Source organism: Syzygium oleosum, unplaced genomic scaffold, assembly GCF_021117445.2.
Source record: "Syzygium oleosum isolate NSW1041296 unplaced genomic scaffold, Sole_v2.1 Sole_v2.09, whole genome shotgun sequence".
NCBI classification, from domain to species: Eukaryota; Viridiplantae; Streptophyta; class Magnoliopsida; order Myrtales; family Myrtaceae; genus Syzygium; species Syzygium oleosum.
This window is the reverse complement of record NW_026607493.1, coordinates 9401374-9420531: the sequence shown is the minus strand read 5'-3', so window position 1 is coordinate 9420531 and position 19158 is coordinate 9401374. Positions and strand designations below refer to the sequence as shown.

The 19158-nt window shown below is 39.9% G+C and overlaps 2 protein-coding genes and 1 non-coding gene across 4 annotated transcripts; 2 read left to right on the top strand and 1 right to left on the bottom strand.

Moving 5' to 3' along the window:
* Nucleotides 1-1490: 1490 nt before the first annotated feature.
* LOC115692053 (pantothenate kinase 2) lies at nt 1491-14100 on the top strand. 2 transcript variants are annotated; one of them, XM_056314559.1, is made up of 22 exons: nt 1504-1958; nt 2782-2994; nt 3264-3331; nt 4104-4220; nt 4659-4778; nt 4858-4952; nt 5036-5129; nt 5302-5433; nt 6073-6185; nt 6311-6503; nt 8293-8501; nt 9017-9061; nt 9147-9195; nt 9667-9749; nt 10880-10996; nt 11670-11733; nt 11957-12103; nt 12175-12333; nt 12800-12883; nt 13103-13297; nt 13443-13514; nt 13736-14100. In XM_056314559.1, the coding sequence occupies exons 1-22, from the start codon at nt 1679-1681 to the stop codon at nt 13823-13825; spliced, it is 2739 nt and encodes a 912-aa protein (XP_056170534.1). In that variant the 5' UTR covers nt 1504-1678; the 3' UTR covers nt 13826-14100. The 2 variants fall into 2 exon arrangements, with proteins under 2 accessions (XP_056170533.1, XP_056170534.1); XM_056314558.1 differs by lacking the exons at nt 8293-8501; nt 9017-9061; nt 9147-9195; ... (7 more) ...; nt 13443-13514; nt 13736-14100 and having other exon boundaries at nt 1491-1958; nt 3261-3331; nt 6311-6734.
* A 392-nt stretch (nt 14101-14492) lies between these two features.
* Nucleotides 14493-14564, top strand: TRNAP-UGG (transfer RNA proline (anticodon UGG)). The gene has a single exon. It is a non-coding gene; the product is annotated as a tRNA-Pro (tRNA).
* Nucleotides 14565-15445: 881 nt separating this feature from the next.
* On the bottom strand, nt 15446-17651 carry LOC115690449 (dof zinc finger protein DOF5.6). The gene is made up of 2 exons (XM_030616788.2): nt 17371-17651; nt 15446-16821 (listed from the first exon to the last, which is right to left on the bottom strand). Exons 1-2 carry the CDS (start codon nt 17419-17421, stop codon nt 15862-15864), a joined length of 1011 nt encoding a protein of 336 aa, XP_030472648.1. The 5' UTR covers nt 17422-17651; the 3' UTR covers nt 15446-15861.
* Between the last annotated feature and the right edge of the window lie 1507 nt (nt 17652-19158).

Here is a 19158-nt window from a genome sequence, read left to right as displayed (position 1 = left end):
TTATATTGGTCAGTGGATCCTTATGAATAAGAGGAGCTCTCTTTACAGATATTGAAATGAGTTTCAAGGTACATTTGTTAGAAAGAAAACCGCTTTGAGGAAATTATTTTTTACTTTTCGATATTTGGATGACGGAAAACTAATCGATCTCGAAACGTTTTATATGAATTGAAAATAACAAAGCTTAGATCACTAAAAGCGACTCTCCATTATGACAGAAAGGAAATCGATTTTCCTAAACTACCAAATAAATGTAAATTAATAATTTTCCTTAATCATGAAGTTTTCCCATTTTGACAAAAATGAAATCAATTTTCCTAAACTACCAAATAAATGTAAAATTAATAATTTTCCTTAATCGTGAAGTTTTCGGTGAAACAAACGTATGCTCAATCTAAATTTATTGTTTTCAATTCCTGAAAAACTTTTTTTATAATTGATTAGTTTCCCGTCATCCAAGCACTAGAAGTCAGAAAACAATTTCTCGAAAATAGTTTCCCTTCAAATAAATTGACCATTACTCAAATTTATTTTCGAGAGGCAAAATGACGTACTCATATGAACTTTTGAAGTACATGGGACCTAGAGACTCATGGACACCCCTAACATCGAGCGTTTGGTAGTGTGTCCAAACCCTTCAATTCTTGCACCTACCACGAAGGTCCGCATATCATATCACTCTCCTACTTTAATCTCGATATATATATATATATAATATAATATTCATAGTGTCACATCTTTTGTGATTAGAAACGACCGATTTTCTCTTCAATCACGCATATTTTCTTCTGAAGAGAAAATTTATGTTTACCCAAAATCTGTTTCTTATTTATTATTCTGTGTTCGCCAGCTGATAATCCTAATTATTATTATTATCATTAGATTGGCTTGTGTTGTCAATCGTGGCTCTCCTCACGCACCGAAAACGCGAGCGGACATATTCTCGGACCAGAGCGAAGCAAGAACAACGTATGTACGAGGAGGACCAAGAACCAATCTTGCCCCTTAATCAAATCGCGAACTCGCGAACACCCGGAAATCATTTCCTCGAATTTGTTTGGATTGGCTTCTGATCTGACACCGTTCTTCCAAATTCAAGGTCCGTTCTCTCTCTTCTTCTCGCACAATTCGAAGCCCCCCCAGTTTTCATCCATTCGAGCTCCGCCAGTCAAAAACAGAGTCGCCATAGCTTTTGCCTCGCTTCTTCTCTTGGGTTTTCTTGCTTTCATCCAATCTCATCTTTTTTCGGTTCACCTCGATCATTGATCCATGCCCTTTTCTTATTTTGCCGGGTTGGTGGTCGATGCGTTATCTTTTTAGTAGTCATTATCACTCTCTCTCTCTCTCTCTCGCCTCATTCCAATTTGAGGATTTCTTTATTGCCTTAAGCTACAGGTCAAAGGAAGCTATCCTACTCTGCCAAGGTGACACAGTGAACTTTGAATTTGTTTGTAAGGCTCTTCTTTTATCCCCTAATTGCTCATTCGTTCTCTGAATATATTAATCGTTTCTTCCTCCGTAACTCTTCTCCTTATATGTAATCAAGATTGGGGCTTTTCTCTGTTTCCTTTTTCATGTTTTCTTGCGGTAGATGACAAAGTGTCCGATAGGTCTGCTCTGACCACAAACAGTTGGGGGGTTAGGTTGGTGAAAAACCCCCTTTGGTTTTTTGGGATTGATGGCTGGTCCAAGCGAAGACTACCGGAGCTCCCTTGGAAATGACGACATAAAAGATCAAGAAGATGCCCATGAAAGCAGCAATACTGTAGACAAAAGCCAGGACACTGAGGGTGATTCCATGGCTCATCTGGCCAGCAATTCCATCCACAGGTCTAGTTCAAGGCCGCAGCTTGACCTCAGCAAAGCAGCAATTCAAGGGAATTTTGAGGAGAGAGATCCCACAATTCTTTTGCCTAATCAGTCCGATGATATCTCTCACTTGGCTCTTGACATTGGAGGTACGGAACAAGATTGCAGGATTTATTGTTCCTAAGTTTTTCAAACTGTGTTGGTGTTTTATTAGCTCCCTCATCTTTTCGCCCTTCTCTCATTTAATTTGTGTAGCCGTATTTGGATCGATTGCATTACTTTATTCTTCTATGGGAAGTGTAAGGTTTGACAACAGAGAGAGAAAAAAATGATATGCACTGCATGAAGTTTTTGTAGAGACTATGCATCACTCTGCTCTTGAGTATTAAAGCTTTTCATTGTTATTAACTTGTTTTTGTGTTTATATTACTTGTTACCTCAATTTGATGGAGATACTTTCACCGTCTGGACGTTGACTTCATATTTCTGAGGATATACTATGCACGCAAATTTCCACTCTTTTTTCTTTTTCCCTCTCCAGCGAATTTAAAACTTCTTCCTTTTCTCCAGAGTGGACATATCGAATCCTTTTACTTTCCCTGCTGATTCCAAGAACACTTTAGTTTATCTTTACTAATATGTCGTGAGATCTTGTTTGCAGCTGGTGGTTCAGAAGTGCTTGATAGTGCTTTCTATTTGGAGGGGCTATACCTGATACACTATATAGAATGCATAATCAGAAATGGATGATATAAGTTCTTCTAACACTTGAGAAAAGATCAAAGTTGAGTTTTTTGACGAAAAGTAAATGATAGAATATATTCTAGCACTTGGAAGGGCGAACAGGGGCCTTGCAGTCAGAGCCTTGCCTTGCAGTCAGAGCCTTTTCTTCATCAGTTGCTTGTACTAAATGTTGGCTTCTAAAGCAGCCCCATTCATCGTCAAATTGATGATGTGTTGATGTTCTGGCAGGTTCTCTCATCAAATTGGTGTACTTTTCAAGACACGAGGACCAATCCACTGTCAATAAGAGGAAGAAAACTGTGAAGCAGAGACTAGGGATATCCAATGGCAACAGGAGAAGCTACCCTATTTTAGGTGGAAGGCTCCATTTTGTTAAATTTGAGACAAACAAGTTAAATGAGTGCCTGGATTTTATAGACTCCAAGCAGCTTCATCGCAGTGGTACGTTTCTTTTATGCTGTCATGCTCTCTGTGTGTGCACCACGTGCTTGTGCATGCTCAAGTCCTTTCCAGTACACTGGCACATTTGCTTGAGTGAGCATATTTTATCAGCAATTGCTAACACGATGTATTAGATTTTTGGTCTGTCATCTCTGCAACTTATCTATGTTCCTATCTAGATATTGGTCTCGTTCTGTGATTTAATCCTATATCTTCAACACTATTCTCCTTTCTTTACACTGATTTTCTGGTTTGTTTTGTTGTCACAGATGTAGATTCTCGTCATTGGGGTGCCGAGTCTCCCAATTCACAACCCATTGACAATGCTGTAATAAAGGTGAACGCTTGTTCATATGACTATTGTGGCATGTTATGTGATCCTTGCGAAATGAATGGAGAAAAACCTAAGTTTGTTTAATTTTCTTGAAGATGTAGACTTTTTGCACTTGATGAAATTTTTTTTATCTGATTTAAAGAACACAATGTTTATAGTATACATGAAACGGAAAAAAGGACCTAGTTTTTGTTCATGTTGGTTGCAGTCCTCTTCTGTGTTTTGAGAAGAAGCTTACAGTGACACATTGTGGATGTTAGGGATGATAATATTAACTTCCCGTCCCTTTCTAAGCGAAAAAAGTATAATATTAACTTGGACAACAGTTATTCAATCGTGGACGTTATGTTTCTTATCGTCTTCTGTGGGGTGCTGATTATATTTTTCCTCAAAAGGCCCACCTAATTTTTCCTCACATTATTCATCCTATCATCATTAGTAGGAAAACCATAAGTTCCTTTAGTACCTTTGTCAAGATATATCTTCATTACAAGTATGTTTGTATATGCGTTCGTGTGCCCTTTTCGTGGCATGTGGATGTTTTTGAAAATTAACAAACATTGACATAGTAAGAGTCTTCTCTTATCTGATAAAGATTGTGTGTGCGTGCGTGTGTTTGCGTTTGCTTTTTGTTTATTTTCATTGATCGGCATTTGGATGTTTTTGAAAATGGACAATCTCTGATGTAGTCAGACTCGTGGCAAGGGACTATTTTCCTCCTTTCTGTTCTATTCTGGTGAAACTCAAGCCATTAACGCATTGTTCTTGTGAGAAGGCCACAGGAGGCGGAGCATTCAAATTTGCAGATCTCTTTAGAGAAAGGCTTGGTGTTAGTATTGAAAAAGAAGATGAAATGGATTGTCTTGTAGCTGGGGCAAACTTTTTGCTCAAGGTGAATCTTTTCCACTTCCCCTTTCAGCTAGATTTTATCCTTGTCCATTATTTTGTTTTTCCTGAGACAGGGAACTGAAGCCTGAAGTTTATTTTCAACATCATAGATTTTATCACGTGGACATGTTTGAGCACGTGAATCAACCTATGTGCCTGAACATGTTGTGAAGTGCCTTTTTTTGTTTTCTGTTCAATTTTCTTGCCTCCAATCTTCAGCATTTCAATTATCAACTACAGCAAAATTTTCTAGGTGGAGCTCTGCTATTGTTTAGTCATTCGCCCAGCGTTAGTAATTGCAGAATTATGTATTTTTCAACTACAGCTCTGCCAGCATGGGAGGAACATTAGTTCACTTGCATTAATATTTTCATATGTCTTGGTTGTGATGTCATTCTCAAGTCTCTTGGAGCCTCCTAACAGTGCTACTTATTGTAATTAGGCAATTCGTCATGAAGCTTTTACTCACATTGAGGGTCAGAAAGAATTTGTGCAAATCGACCACAATGAGTTGTTTCCTTATCTCCTCGTTAATATCGGATCTGGTGTAAGCATGATTAAGGTAAATCTATCATCTTTTTCTGTGGCTGTGCTTAAGCTTATATGTTCATAGTTAGTGTTTTTAATGTTGCCTGCCACAGGTTGATGGCGATGGGAAATTTCAACGAGTCAGTGGTACTAATGTTGGTGGAGGTACATACTGGGGCTTGGGAAGGCTGTTAACAAAGTGCAAAAGGTCAATCTTGATAGCCCTTGTTTCCTTCTATCTATCTTCAAGTTATCCTAAGCTAGTGCCATGGATTGTTTTTTGTCCTTCAGTTTTGATGAGTTGCTAGAGCTAAGTCAAAGGGGAGACAACAGGACAATTGACATGCTTGTTGGAGACATATATGGCGGTATGGATTACTCTAAGGTATGGCTTGGTTTTGGTTCCTTCCATTGAAGCTTTTTGCTAACATTTGTTCTACGAAAGGCGATATACCATGTATGTCTGTCAAAATTATTTCCTTTTTCATGTCACTGAATATTGTGTTATCACATGTTCATCCACGCGATCAAGCTTCTCATGTTGTTAATAATCCCAGATTGGTCTATCTGCATCCACGATTGCTTCAAGTTTCGGTAAGGTTATTTCTGAAAACAAGGAGCTCGAAGACTACAGACCCGAAGACATATCCTTGTCTCTCTTGCGAATGATATCTTACAATATTGGGCAGGTAAGTTGCAAGCAGAGAGGATCCTGTTTTGCTCGTTAACTCTTCAATTTGATGGCACTACAATCGTGACCACCGGCATGAGTTTGATTGTACTCCATCGATTTGGCCTTTCCTTAGTTACCTTACGCAAATCTCTCATTTAGACCAGAGAATAACAAGAGGTCATGCAAACATATATGAGTGCCGTCTACTTATTATTCCATTCATTCTGGTGGATAATGCACCAAGATGATATGATTTGGCAATTGAACAATTTAGCCTAGTTAGGGTTCAATCTTAACAAAGAAAGTTACGAGTGACAAGGGCTTTTAGGGTGATCAAATCACTTCAAATATTTATTGGAAAGATTAACCACTCATTTCTATCTTAGGAAGGTAGCATTATTTCATATTTTTGAAATGGTATAATACACAGTGCCTCTTCTGGATGTGCACTCTGAAATTTTTCTTGGAGTCGCCATAGATATGAGAATGGATATATGGAATAACTTCTTCGGCTTCGTTTAGTTGACTGATCTTGCAATTATTTCTTTTAATGAAGGCATGTGGTTTTACATTGTATTGGAATCTAATTTGTGATGGCGATATTCTCACTGTGCCTATTGTTTCTTTGCTTCTGATTTGATCGTTTTCTGTGCAGATATCTTACTTGAATGCACTAAGGTTCGGGTTAAAGCGAATCTTTTTTGGTGGTTTCTTTATTAGGGGCCATGCTTATACAATGGACACAATATCTTTTGCAGTTCATTTCTGGTAAATTTATGGTCTACTATGCTTATTCATGATCTTTGAAAATAGCTATAGTGGAAAGTTGAGTGCATTCTTTTATCTGTCTTGATTATCAGTTATTCAGAGCTAAATAATGTTGCATTACGCAGGTCAAGAGGGGAGATGCAAGCAATGTTTCTGCGGCATGAAGGATTTCTGGGAGCATTAGGTGCATTTATGAGCTATGAAAAGCATGGTCTTGATGACTTAATGGTCCATCAGTTAGTGGAAAGGTTTCCAATGGGTGCACCATATACAGGAGGAAAGATTCATGGCCCGCCACTGGCAGATCTTAATGAGAAGGCAAGTTTAGTTAGAACAGCTAGAAGCTCTCCTGAACATATTGACAGCTCTGAAACTATGAGATTAAACTTTTCATGGTTTGTTGCTTGTGTGATTTCGCTCACTTTTAACTTTTTGGAGGATCTGGTTTTCTTTGGAGCTCCTCATTTTAGAGAAGAGAGAATCATCTGTATCCCTTTAATAAGCCGTTTGGGTTCCTCATCCGTTCATCTGTAGCGGGGATCAAAGTCCGTGCTTTGGTTCAGTGAGAGCATTCTTACAATCTTTTGAACTTGTCCAAAATATAGTTTCTGTTAGAACTTTCAATTCTTCCTTTATTTGGTTAAATTCTCTTTAATGGCTTTCTTTTGACTTGAATTAGAAGTTTGATGAAGATGTCTTCAAGGGCCTTTATTGCTTAGACAGTCTTTTGCATGAGAGCTTGTCTAAAATTTTGACATAATCTGTGAACAGATATTTTGTTCAATTCACCAGAAGTTTAATGTCATTATCGCTTGTTATTGACAAGTGAAAAAGTTTCTCCTGTTCAACAACTTTTTCCATGGTTGTTGCTGCTTGTCAATCTTTTGCATTTAACATAAGTGACATCGTGTTGTATGAAAAATTTCAAAGGCCTGCTAAGGATTTTTTCATATTAGATAATGGTTAAATTTCACTGCTATGATGGATTGTAGTTTGAAACTTGTCTTGAACCTGTTTAGCAAGGTTTTGATACTGGGCCCATTGGCTTTATGGTCGGTTTTCAAGCAGATAGTATTCGAGAATAAAGAAAGTCGGGGAACAGATTGCATAAGCGAGTTGACTAGGAGGCGGAACAATACTGTTTTACAGAATAGGTTCCTACTTTTGTATTAAATTGTTCTGGAAAAGCTAAAAGGACATGGTGGCTAATCAATTTCAGGTTGCCACTAGTTTTGAGTATAAAGCGTGTTAAAGCGGCTTTTGGTGAAGATTCTTTTTTTATTTTATATCCTTGGTATTCTATATCAGTGTCCAGGCATCTTTAAAGCACAATTCCCAACAACCACGTGCCCACAGGAAGAGAAAAGCTAGTCATTAACATGTAGATGGCCAAGAGAATCTTTAAAGTAGAAATATGCAGTTAACCAATAGTAAAGAAGAGAATAAAGATCAGCCTTTTGTGTTGTGTCTTTCGTCTTATTGTAATAAGTTGACTGCTATTATGTATAAAGCTCGTATGAATGAATTTGTTTTTAAATGAACTCAAGTGTGGAACCACAACCATTCAGGAGATGTTGTCAGGGCCAGTGTGGGTTGCTTAAACTGGTTGTAGGAAAAAGTAAGTTTAAGCGACAAAATATTCTGTACTTTTGAGCTCATGTGGCTGTCAATGTCGATTTTCTTGTGTTAGTTTTGTTGAATTTCCCAAAGGTCTTTCTCTGTTATACTGGTCTATGTATTCGTATGTGTAATCATTTTTGTATGAGATATTGAGTTCAATAAAGGAACATGCCTGTATTGGCTGGGGTAGAGAAACATACACCAATTGCAAGTATTTGCAAGACAGAGAAAAAAAACATCAACCACAAGCATTTACAAGATAATGTGTTTAGTGAATATGTCTCGCTATGCCATATTCCTGATTATTTTCTCTTGATTCCAAGTCACGCCCTTCTAGATTTCTCCTTTTTTGTCTCACTATGCCATATATATATATCAGTGGAGATATTGAGCAATCCCTTTGGTGTTTTTTATCCTCCAGCTTTGATGGTTATCAATACTTTGCAGAATTTCACAGAATGCCTCATGCTTATGGATTAAAGTGCAGATTTCATGGATGGAGAAGTTTGTGCTGAGGGGAACTGAGATTACTGCACCTGTACCAATGGCTAAACCTGGAACCACCGGACTTGGAGGCTTTGAAGTGCCTTCATCAAAGGGAGGTACTCTGCGCTCTGATGCAAGTGCTTTAAATGTTGGTGTTCTTCATCTTGTGCCAACTCTGGAGGTGTTTCCCTTGTTGGCTGATGCAAAAACGTATGCAAGATCGCACACTTTTTTCTTTTTAATTAGTTATTTTATCTTGCAATCAATCTCATCTATAATGAGCTCATGCTTATTCTGTTGAAAATAGTCCCAAAAGAGGAGTTCTTACACTTTTGGACATATTTCGTGACATCTTTGAGATAACAGTTCCGAATTGACCAAAAGACAATGAGCCTTTATCGCATGCATTTGTATATGGATGGCTTTCAAACATCTGTGCACTTTACTTTATTCCTATGTAGTGATTTTCCTTATTCCAATTGTATGCTAGTAATCTTTTTATTGATACTCCTTTTTTGATGAATTAAACAATGTCTCTACTGTTTGACCAAACAAATAAAAAACAATGTCTTTACTGGAGCCTAATACGCTAAATTCCTTAATGACTTCTTTTATAATATTCTTCCATTATGTTATGCATCGTGAACTTATAACTTTCCTAGATACCAGTGATTGCATATTTCCAAATGCTCTTGTAACTCTATGTTTTCATGCAATTTTTGCAGATATGAACCTAACACTATTGACCTATCAGAGACTGGTGAGCTAGAGTAAGTTGCAAACACTACTCAGTGTCAATTTCATTTATATGACTATGAGTATCTCTTTAGCTGATTCGTGTAAATCTTATTGAAGATACTGGTTCACCGTGCTGCTGGAGCATTTACCAGACCTTGTTGATAAGGTATCTACATGTTCTGATTGTGGCCAATGAAATTCTCTCTCTCTCTCTCTCTCTCTCTCTCTCTCTCTCTCTCTCTCTCTCTCTCTCTCATGTGCATGCGAAGAGTGCATGCACTTGCACCCCTGAGAGCAAATACTGATGGTCAGACCTGGGCCAATTCTGAAGCGAATCCCATTTAAGTAAGGAGTGATAGTGCGCTTTTCTCGTACTGGGGGATGTCGGGAAACTGAAAATTGGGTTTGAATTGAGGTACTATACCAATCACATGAAAGGTAAGGGTTGCCTGCATCTGACCCTCCTTGGACCCTGCATTGCAGTAACTGCAGCAGAACCCCCAACAAAATAATTTTGAAATTTTCAACACTCTGTCCTTGCTTGTAGTCATCTTTAAGTTTTAACAAAGCTCATGGTTCAAGCTTATAATAAGCAGATCTACAATGGTTATAGAGTTGTACTTTATGTGAATTGCAGGCAGTTGCAAGTGAAGGAGGAACTGATGACGCCAACAGGAGGGGCGATGCATTTGCCCGTGCTTTTTCAGCTCATTTGGCTCGGTAATTGTATACTTCTGCCACGTGCTTGTCATTTTGTGTGATTGGTGCAAGACTAGGAGACGAATTGGATCTTTGATACCACAAGTTTGGACCGTGGTTGGATGAGTATATGAAAAGTGTCTTAAGAGTTTGTGTGTAGTTCTCTTTTTGAGTGTTGAAAAGAGTTGAGTCTATCCTTTTAATGAATTGAAGGGATCCCATTAGTTACCTTCATCTTCTTAGCATCCGTATTTCTCAAGGTGGACTAAGTTAATATTTTATTAATTTGTATGTGTCTGTTCTCTGGATGATTGAAAACTGGGAAGATTCACTCCGCCATTGCTTCATGAATTTGATATGACAATGCAAACGAAGACACAGCTTGGTGATGCAACAAAGAGTCCATTTGATCCACTTAAATGTCCTTTTCATGTGAATGGCTTTTTAGTTCACTCAGACATCTTTTGTGTTTTGTAATTTATTATGACAATTTTAAGATGCATAAAACTGGTTATCTTAAAAATCTTGTTGCAATCTTAATATCCTAAAAAACCGCTAAAGATGTCAAAAAATATGTGGGACAATCAATACACTAAATACTAGTAAGAATGTTCTGGTTTTTCATCAAGGTTGCACTTGTTTTTAATTAAGGTACACAGGACTGGTACATATTAGAGGGCAATGACATAAAAGAATTTATATGGCTGACCCATTTGGTGAAATAAGGCTTAGCTGCCCTTTTTTTCTTTTTCTTTTTTTTTTCGGTGTCAGTTAGCCACTGTTGAGTTGAGTATCTTCACATGCAAATCAGCAGCTTCCAACTGAGTTTTTGGTGCACGGATTGTGACTTTTGGAGAGAGGGCAATGTAAATGACTGATCAACTTATAATTCCTCTAAGTTGTTTCTCCAATATATGAAATCACAGTGTTCCTATAACTATAGTTGCTTTACACAGCTTTAACTTCCCATCTCATTCATATACGTCGATGCTTGTTTTCTTGTGTGATGAAGTAATGAACTTGAGTGAATTTACTCTCGTCTCCAATGTTGTTGGTTGCCATTTTTTTCTAATGCCTGATTGAATATTTTTCACTCTTGATTGATTGTCATAAGTGAAGCGGTAAAATTCAAATAATACTCTGCCAAGCAGGTTGATGGAGGAGCCTGCTGCTTATGGAAAGTTGGGATTGGCCAATCTTTTGGAATTAAGGGAAGAATGTTTAAGGGAGTTTCAATTTGTCGATGCTTATAGAAGCATAAAGCAAAGGTAAAATTTTATTGACAGCTGAAATGTTTATCCGTGTGAACAAGGGTAATTTTAATTCTGGAAAAGTTTACATTGATAATTTCCTGAAAGCTGGTTATTATTATCATTTTACCACTTCTATTATAATATTATTGGTATTTTCAACTTTACGCATTATAAGTTTTCTGTGGAATTCCATTTTTTTTTCTCATTTCCTTTGGAAAATGACGTTTTGTTCTCCAGTTCTCCTGAAAACAAAGAAACCCACAGTCGCAGGTGCATTTGTTCATTATTTTTCTATTTTAATTTCAAATGAAAACAGAAACTGAACTTTAGGTACCAAATGGACCCTAATAACCCTGATTGTTTCTGCTTGCTAGATATATTTGTTACCTAAGCCCCAATGCGAGTCCTCTCCAACATAACATGAGAGGCTTATGATTTGGGGAGGAATATTCTTTGGAGACGGTGAATGTCTTTGTCAGTAGTTTGGGTGGTTCCGAATGTCATTAGAGTAGTTATCTCACTTGACAACTTTTGTTGTGATACTGGAAATGCCAATAAAAGTCTAACAAGGACACTAGGGAGAAGAAACAGATTCAATCACACTGTCAGGCAGGTTAAAGAATTATGTGTGTGAGCGTGGATGCAGTGCCACTTTTAGTTTTTTATTTTCTTTGGCTTAAAAATACAGGGAAAATGAGGCGTCGCTTGCTGTTTTGCCGGACTTGTTGATGGAGCTTGATAGTATGAGTGAGGTGAGTGTAATATGAGTACAGCTCTACTATTCCCTTCTTACTGGAAAGAATATTGAAGTGTTCAGAGTTCTGAAAATCTGCAGTTTTAATTTTTGGCTCATCTATCTGTAGCCTCAATTGCAACCAAAGAAAAATTAATCAGGTGTCGATATTTGTGGAAAAATGAGATCGTACTGTAACAAGTTAATCATTTTATCAACTGAAGCGTGTACTTTGATTGCAGGAAACACGGCTGCTTACTCTAATTGAAGGTGTCCTAGCAGCAAATATATTTGACTGGGGATCTCGAGCCTGTGTGGATCTCTATCACAAGGGAACGATTATTGAAATTTATAGAATGAGTCGGAATAAGATGCAAAGACCGTGGCGGGTAAGTGGATTGAACTTAAACTCTGACACAGATTCGGGAAAAGAAATACTTGACCCACTTTCATGTTGTAGGTGGATGATTTTGATGAATTTAAGGAGAGAATGTTGGGATCGGGGTCCCAGAAGCCTCGCCCGCACAAAAGAGCTTTACTCTTTGTGGACAATTCAGGTGCTGATATCGTACTCGGTATGCTTCCGCTGGCGAGAGAGCTCCTGCGACGTGGAACAGAAGTAAGGTTTCCTTTACATTCGGGGACTAAAGAAATGGTCTGTAACTGTTAGATGAGAGGTGGTGCAAGTCTTTCTTGCACAGTCCATCAACTGGGAACTAGTTAAACAAAAAGTTAGTCCTGTAAAATCGATTGCTTGATTTTCACATCTGGATACTGTAAGGCATCATGCATCATTTTACATTTTTTAATCCTCCCACATAAATTTGTGAAGACATCTAACTTTACCTACAAAGGCTAAGAAATTTCATGCATCTGTACTTCTAAATGAGATCCAGACCAACCGATGTAAATGGAAACCTCCCGAAAGAAGATGGGCGTCATCTTATTGACTTGTATAGGAAAGCGTAAGTATCAATTGAAATAATTGGCATTTGTCTAGGCTTGCATATTCTCTCAAAGCCTCAGCTACTATTTCTTAACCTTTCGCTATGCTTTAAAGAACGTGTAATGATATTCATTTGCAGGTGGTTTTGGTTGCAAACTCACTCCCTGCTTTGAATGATGTAACTGCTATGGAGCTTCCTGAGATCGTTGCTGAGGCTGCCAAGGTTAGCAACTTGAAATTCTCATCCTTCTGAGAGGATGGCAGTGCAATAATCACCACTTTGTTTTATCATGTATTTGCTGCATTTGGGTTTCTTCTCAAAAAAAGAAACCGCTTGCACAATAAATAGTAGTGTTCTGTTATTTCCAACTTCACCCTGCTCAGAATATTAAAGCATGCATAATTGACAAGAGAGACTAATGATTGTTGTGATCTATTACAGCACTGTGATATTCTACGAAGAGCGGCTGAAGCCGGAGGCCTCCTTGTAGATGCAATGACCAACACAATGGATGGCTCCAAAGAAAATTCTTCTTCAGTTCCTCTGATGGCTGTCGAGAATGGATGTGGGAGTCCATGCATTGACTTGAGGCAGGTCAGCTCTGAGCTAGCTGCCGCTGCAAAGGGTGCTGATTTGGTAGGTTACGCGGTCACATGCTGAATTTTCTTCTTGGACCCCCTTTCTATGTTGTAGAATGAGTCTTATGCTTTGTGAATGTTCATCATGCTACTCCATTAGTCTTGCTGTCTAAAGTCAACATGATGGATCTCTTGTAATGCAGGTTATCCTGGAAGGCATGGGTAGAGCTCTCCACACCAACTTGAATGCTCGGTTTAAATGTGATGCTCTTAAGGTAAAGCTTCTTATTGCAATTTCTCCAGCAAAGGTTGAAAAGTGTCATTTCACGTTTTATGTGCGAATATCCAGTGGGTCTGGGAAAATCCATTTGGAAAATTTCCTCATTTTCAAGTAAAAGTTGAGCAAATGAAAAGCTTCGGCGAGGTCGTCTCTGCAGATGGCTTGAAATTCATATTCGGCACCCTGTCTCAAGCACGAACTGATTCTGTCTTACAGCTTGCGATGGTAAAGAATCAAAGATTGGCGGAAAAGCTGGTCAAAGGCAAGATATACGACTGCGTCTGCAAATATGAACCGGCCGGTTGAACTTGAATTGCTTCCCTGTTTGCCCTCTTGATAGATCCTTTGATGAGACCCTTCAGAGTGATTCTGAGTAGCGATGATAATAGGATGAAAAGTGGTGGCTGGACTCTTGGAAGATGACTGAACATGTTCTCTTCTAGTGTTTATTTTAATACTGCCATAACAGTTCATCATATGGCAAGTGTTGTAGCATGAGGTTTCACATTCTGGAATGATTACTTCAGTGGGATGGAAAATCCCCAATGCTCTTGTTATACTATACAAATAAGTTCAGGCCTGATGATTTCCTGGAGTGCCTCCTGCTTGGCATAGACGGCGGAGGAACTCCCGCTTAGCTTAATGCGAGCATAGAGTAGATCGGCTAGGTTTCAGCTTAGTATAGCGTCGCAGAATAGATAAATGGTATTGAATGTCCGGGGTTTCTACAGAGTGAAATAAAAAGGTGCAGGGTCATAATACAAGTGCTTTGAATTGGCTTATTGTGTTCCTTGTTAGCTTGCAAATCTGATGTCAAATATGTACAATTCCCTTCTAAAATGTCAGATCTTCTAAATGTAGAATCGTGAAAACACCAAAAAAAAAAATTGCCGTCTGGTTCGTGTTGTTCATTGCTCGAAGCGCTTGTGACTAGAAAATATATACAGTTTGTTGTAAAGTAATGACAACTGCAGGGCATTTGGTCTAGTGGTATGATTCTCGCTTTGGGTGCGAGAGGTCCCGAGTTCGATTCTCGGAATGCCCCTCAACCACCTCCCCTTTTTCCTTCCTATTTTTTTTGGACCCTTCGCCATTATTTCTGCAGTTTTCTATCCCTCATTTCAGGCCAGGAGAATTCGTAGATTGAAGGCTCTTGCCCATGTACTTTGTTCACGATGTTGACCTTGTTCTTTCAATCGCTAAAACAAAACATGCAAGGACTTTTAAGACAGTATTGATTTATGACCATATCAGGGTCCCTTTGCATCACGATCAGAATAGTGGGTTTCCCCTTGTAGAATCAAGACTTCCCGTAGAGATTAGATTTTAGACTATGGCCCGGAAGTTTTGTCTCATTAATGAGACCGAAAGTTTGCTTTTGTTCAATTCAATTTGAAGTTGGAAGGCAGACAATATTTTCCCTGCTATCTACTTATACCAAGGCACATGTCAAAATTCATGTTTCTGTGATTCATTGAAAGTTTTAAAACCCAACAAATTGTTGACCATTGTCACTTTAAATCAAACTCAAATTTAACTAAATAAAGTATTTGATAAATGATAACATAAATAAAAGTTTTAAAATCAACGATCTTCTCCACATAGTTCTCAATAAAATTCTTTGTAATCTTAATTTTTATATTGAGAAGTCGCTATCTCAAAAGTCAAAAGTACAAGTTACGCTCATATCAAGAGTAATACATTCATGAGATAAGTTCATATGAGTCGGAACTTAAGGTGTTACGAACTTACTCATACGAGTCGAGCTTGTGTTAATGTTATTTATAACGAGGAATGGAAAAGGTCACATGCCATCGTTAACAAATGACTCGAGAGGGGAGGTGGTGTTTTTGGTTTTTTAATTGTTAGAAACCTGCTTTATATACCTTTCCTTAAAAACCATGAAAGACACCATTAGAAAACCCGTAAGAGCAAAAAAGCATAACAATAATCATACCATTCAGCATAAGCAAAAAGACAGATGGCACCTCTTAAAATAGGGATACATCAATTCCTAACACATTTTAAGCACTAGAACAAAAAAAAGAGTACTGACATATCTTCCTCGGAGTTGCCACAAAATCCTACGACTTTGAATTCAGATCTTTCACACTAGACCGACCCACATCAGATGACAACAAAGACGACCAAAAAAAGAAACTCGACCCAAAAAAGGAAAATGGAAAATTACGATAATCAGCAATAGCGATGATGCTCAAAGAGGCAGCCATTGTTGAACTCTCGGGCTTCTCAGTTTCACACTCTTGTGTCGTCAATGCCAAAGTCAATTGGAATAACCGATCTGGAAACAGCAATCCTATTACTATGCATCAGCTTGATTTTTAGACTAATGGGTTGGTCGCAGAGGCGTTGTAGTCGCTCATCATCCCGGTCCAAGACGGTCCTAAACCGTTGAAGTAGCCATACCCGTTCTTGCTCGCGTCGGAGCAACCTTGATCTTGCCACTCCAGCGACAAAAGCTTCGGGTTCGGCTTCACATCCATCGCATTGATGTGCTCCTGGTCATGGCCCTGATCGTATGGGACGAGCATGTTCAATCTCTGGCAATTCTCCATGAAGCTATTAGTATTGCCACTATTACCACCATCGATGGCCATCCCAAACGGGCCACAGAGGCCGTGGAAGCTCGGGGCCAACCCAGTTGAGCCGAGATCTCCAACCACGCCCAGGTGGGGATGAGGGCTATCTCCACTCAGCATGAAATTGCTGTCATAACTCATTACCTTGCTCTCCAAGAAATCGATGGGCCTCGGGTTCTCGAGCCCCGAGAAATTGTTGCCCGGGCTTGCGAAGGCGGTCCCATGGACGCCGAGCAAGCCGTGGAGGTGCGAGAGCTGCACCTCGGGCGAGAACGAGAGGTGGAGGTCGGTCGAGTGGTCGCCTCGAGACGAGGACGCCGACGACTGCCCAGGGTGGCTAGGGACCCCAAATCCTTGATGATCATTGTTGGCCAATTTCTTGCTGTTGGCACTATTGTTGCTATTACCGCCAGAATTAGAAGCTTTCTTGTTCTTTCGGCAGCCGCCTCCGACGGGGATGTTACGGAGTGTGCCGCCTTTGGTCCAGTAGCGGCGGCAGGTCTTGCAGAAGTACCGGGGCTGCGAGAGGCTGTAGTTGTTGTAGTAGCAGAACTTGGTGTGAGTGGACTCGCACCTCGGGCACTTCAAGGGCTGGTCGTGCTGTGGCCTGAGCCTCCTCTCCATCAAGGGCCTCGAGCACGCGAGCATGTCGCCCGAATTAGGCGAGGATGTGTCCATTCCCGATTCGTCGTGAAGCGTGCCCTGAGAAAAATCAAAGGACAAGAGAATGTGGGAATGTGCGTGTGTCAGCAGAAATGTTTGTGTCATAGATATGCATCATCAAAGGTCACAATAATGCAAGCAGCAGACATGGCTTGCTTTGTCGTTTATGGAAGCAATAATGCAGCGATTATCAGAACGTACGGCGTCAAACTGTTACTGTCCTCTCTCTGATTACATTTGCTACATATCGGAGATGTACTTTTCGCATGAATATGATGGCCAGAGAACGTAACCGATTGCCACATTTTTATCCTCTGTAACGTGAACACCTTCCACATTAGCGAAACCGTCGTCTTTGTTTAGATGTTTGAGGAAGAGGGCTAGAGTCGAAGCTTCGTTCTATGATCCCAAATGGGCATCTCGATGTACGGAAGGGAAGAAAGAAATGAAGATATTCGATGATGGGAACCTTTTTCCTCGAGCGAAAGATGAAGGGTGAAATGATTATCTTTGAACAATGCACACAAATCAAGCGACAGGAGGTGGGGATGATGAGGTAATGATGAAAGGGATGAGGAAATGATTGACCTGTAGCCAGTCGGACGAATCCATGCAGACTTGCAGGGAAGTGAACGCCATTTTGTTGTAGATGACTCCACTTTATCAAAATCACACGGCAAGCCGACCCTGCAACGGATCAAGATCGCGCATGCAAGAACCAAAGACCAGATCACTCCAGAAAAGAACTCCCCCAGATCATCACTTCACTCCTCTGAGAAGCTTCTGATTATATAATGGGAGTGAGTGAGGCGAGAGAGAGAGAGACAGAGAGAGTAAATGGCTTATGTGTGGATGCATGGAAGCACGGGTAAGGTTGGGAATAAGAAGGCGAGAAAAAGGAGGAAGTGTAGAGAGAGAGAGAGAGAGAGAGAGAAATACGGTCTACGCAGCGTCGGCGGTATGTACTTGTACGGCTAACATCCTGCGGGCCCTACGCTGTCTCTCTACGTCCCCTCCTACCCCTATGGTGGGGTCCACCACTTACCTAAGGCCAATGCAAAAACCCTTCTCCATGTACACTTGCTCTTGGTCGAAGGATTCACGCTAAGGCTCATTGATCTCAAGTTCTCAACACTCGGTTTATCAGGCCATGTTTTTCTCCATCTTTTCATCGGAAAAAATGTTCTCCATCCATTTTTCTGACGACACGTTATAAATATAAGCATTACTCGTATCTTACGTGTCGGTGATTGTTGTAACTTGAAACTTACGAATCGGAAGTGTGATTCGAGAATATATTTTTAATCTTTCCTCGCATCAAGCGTTTGAACTCATCATGGATTGTCAACGTGTCTCATTTGTGAGCTCAATATATCTTGATTTTTTTTTTTTTGCTAGATCAATATATCTTGATTGAATAGCTCTATACGTGGAAATTATCATCACCGGTGCGCTTTGCCCAATTCAAGTATCTAAACATATCGTATGGCGAAGAGAGAGAGAAGCGTACAACAAACGGGTGAGCGAACGTGACCTGACAATGGAGACGGATAGGGGGTCATTGTTGGCCAACAGAGAGAGCTATATAGAGGTCCTCAATGGACGCTGGTGGCTGCTGTGCTGGATGAGCTAGGGTTTGAATTGGCAAGGGCCATTATGGGAAAGGAAATGATAGATCTGCCAATACAAAGCAATAGTAACTGATATCGGGGTGCAAAGTGGTATGCACAACCAAAACTTAAGGTGCAAATACATGTTTCAAAAGCAAAGGCATGGAAGTGGTCCGAGAACCAATTCGAGGTATGTTTTTTTTTTTGAACTTTCTAGAGCATGCATAGAAAAACCATATGTATCTAAACTCAAGTCCGTGAAAGTATTTCAAATCGCTCCACAGAACAGAGCTGTTACGGACTAAAGAGATCGTCTGCACTTTAAATCGATTCCGTTCAGAGCGAATGAACATTCCGTGGCTCTCGTACTTTGATGATTCTCGTGTATTATTATTATTATCACGTCCGCATGGAAAAATGAAGAGAAAAAAAAAATTTCTTTCTTCTCGTTCTTCTTTCTCGTTTTTGAAAGAACAAAAAATGGAAAAAGGGTGGGGGAGGGGGGGGGGAAGAAGATAGATAACGTCAGAAATAGCGGCTTCTTCGTGACGACTGGGGTGGGGGGTGGGTCTGACGTGACCGATGAAGGGGTAGAGGAAGAAGGAGGAGGAAGAGAATATTAATTTTGGGGTTTCCGATAAAGCGGCAGACGACTCCTGCTCTCCTCCCTCCCTCCCTCTCCAGCCCAAAAAAAAAACAAACGGAAACCCAAACATCACTCCAACTTGCGGGCCCCCCCCCCCCCCCCCAACCCCCCGCGTGGGCC

Bases quoted from the DNA above. Each gene is read 5' to 3' on its own strand.
- LOC115692053 (XM_056314559.1), top strand. From the start codon at position 1,679: ATGGCTGGTCCAAGCGAAGACTACCGGAGCTCCCTTGGAAATGACGAC. The intron at 6,186-6,310 runs GTAAATTTATGG...TGCATTACGCAG, and splicing joins TCTTTTGCAGTTCATTTCTG to GTCAAGAGGGGAGATGCAAG. The intron at 12,104-12,174 runs GTAAGTGGATTG...TTCATGTTGTAG, and splicing joins AGATGCAAAGACCGTGGCGG to GTGGATGATTTTGATGAATT.
- LOC115690449 (XM_030616788.2), bottom strand. From the start codon at position 17,421: ATGGCGTTCACTTCCCTGCAAGTCTGCATGGATTCGTCCGACTGGCTA. The intron at 16,822-17,370 runs GTCAATCATTTC...GATTTTTCTCAG, and splicing joins ATTCGTCCGACTGGCTACAG to GGCACGCTTCACGACGAATC.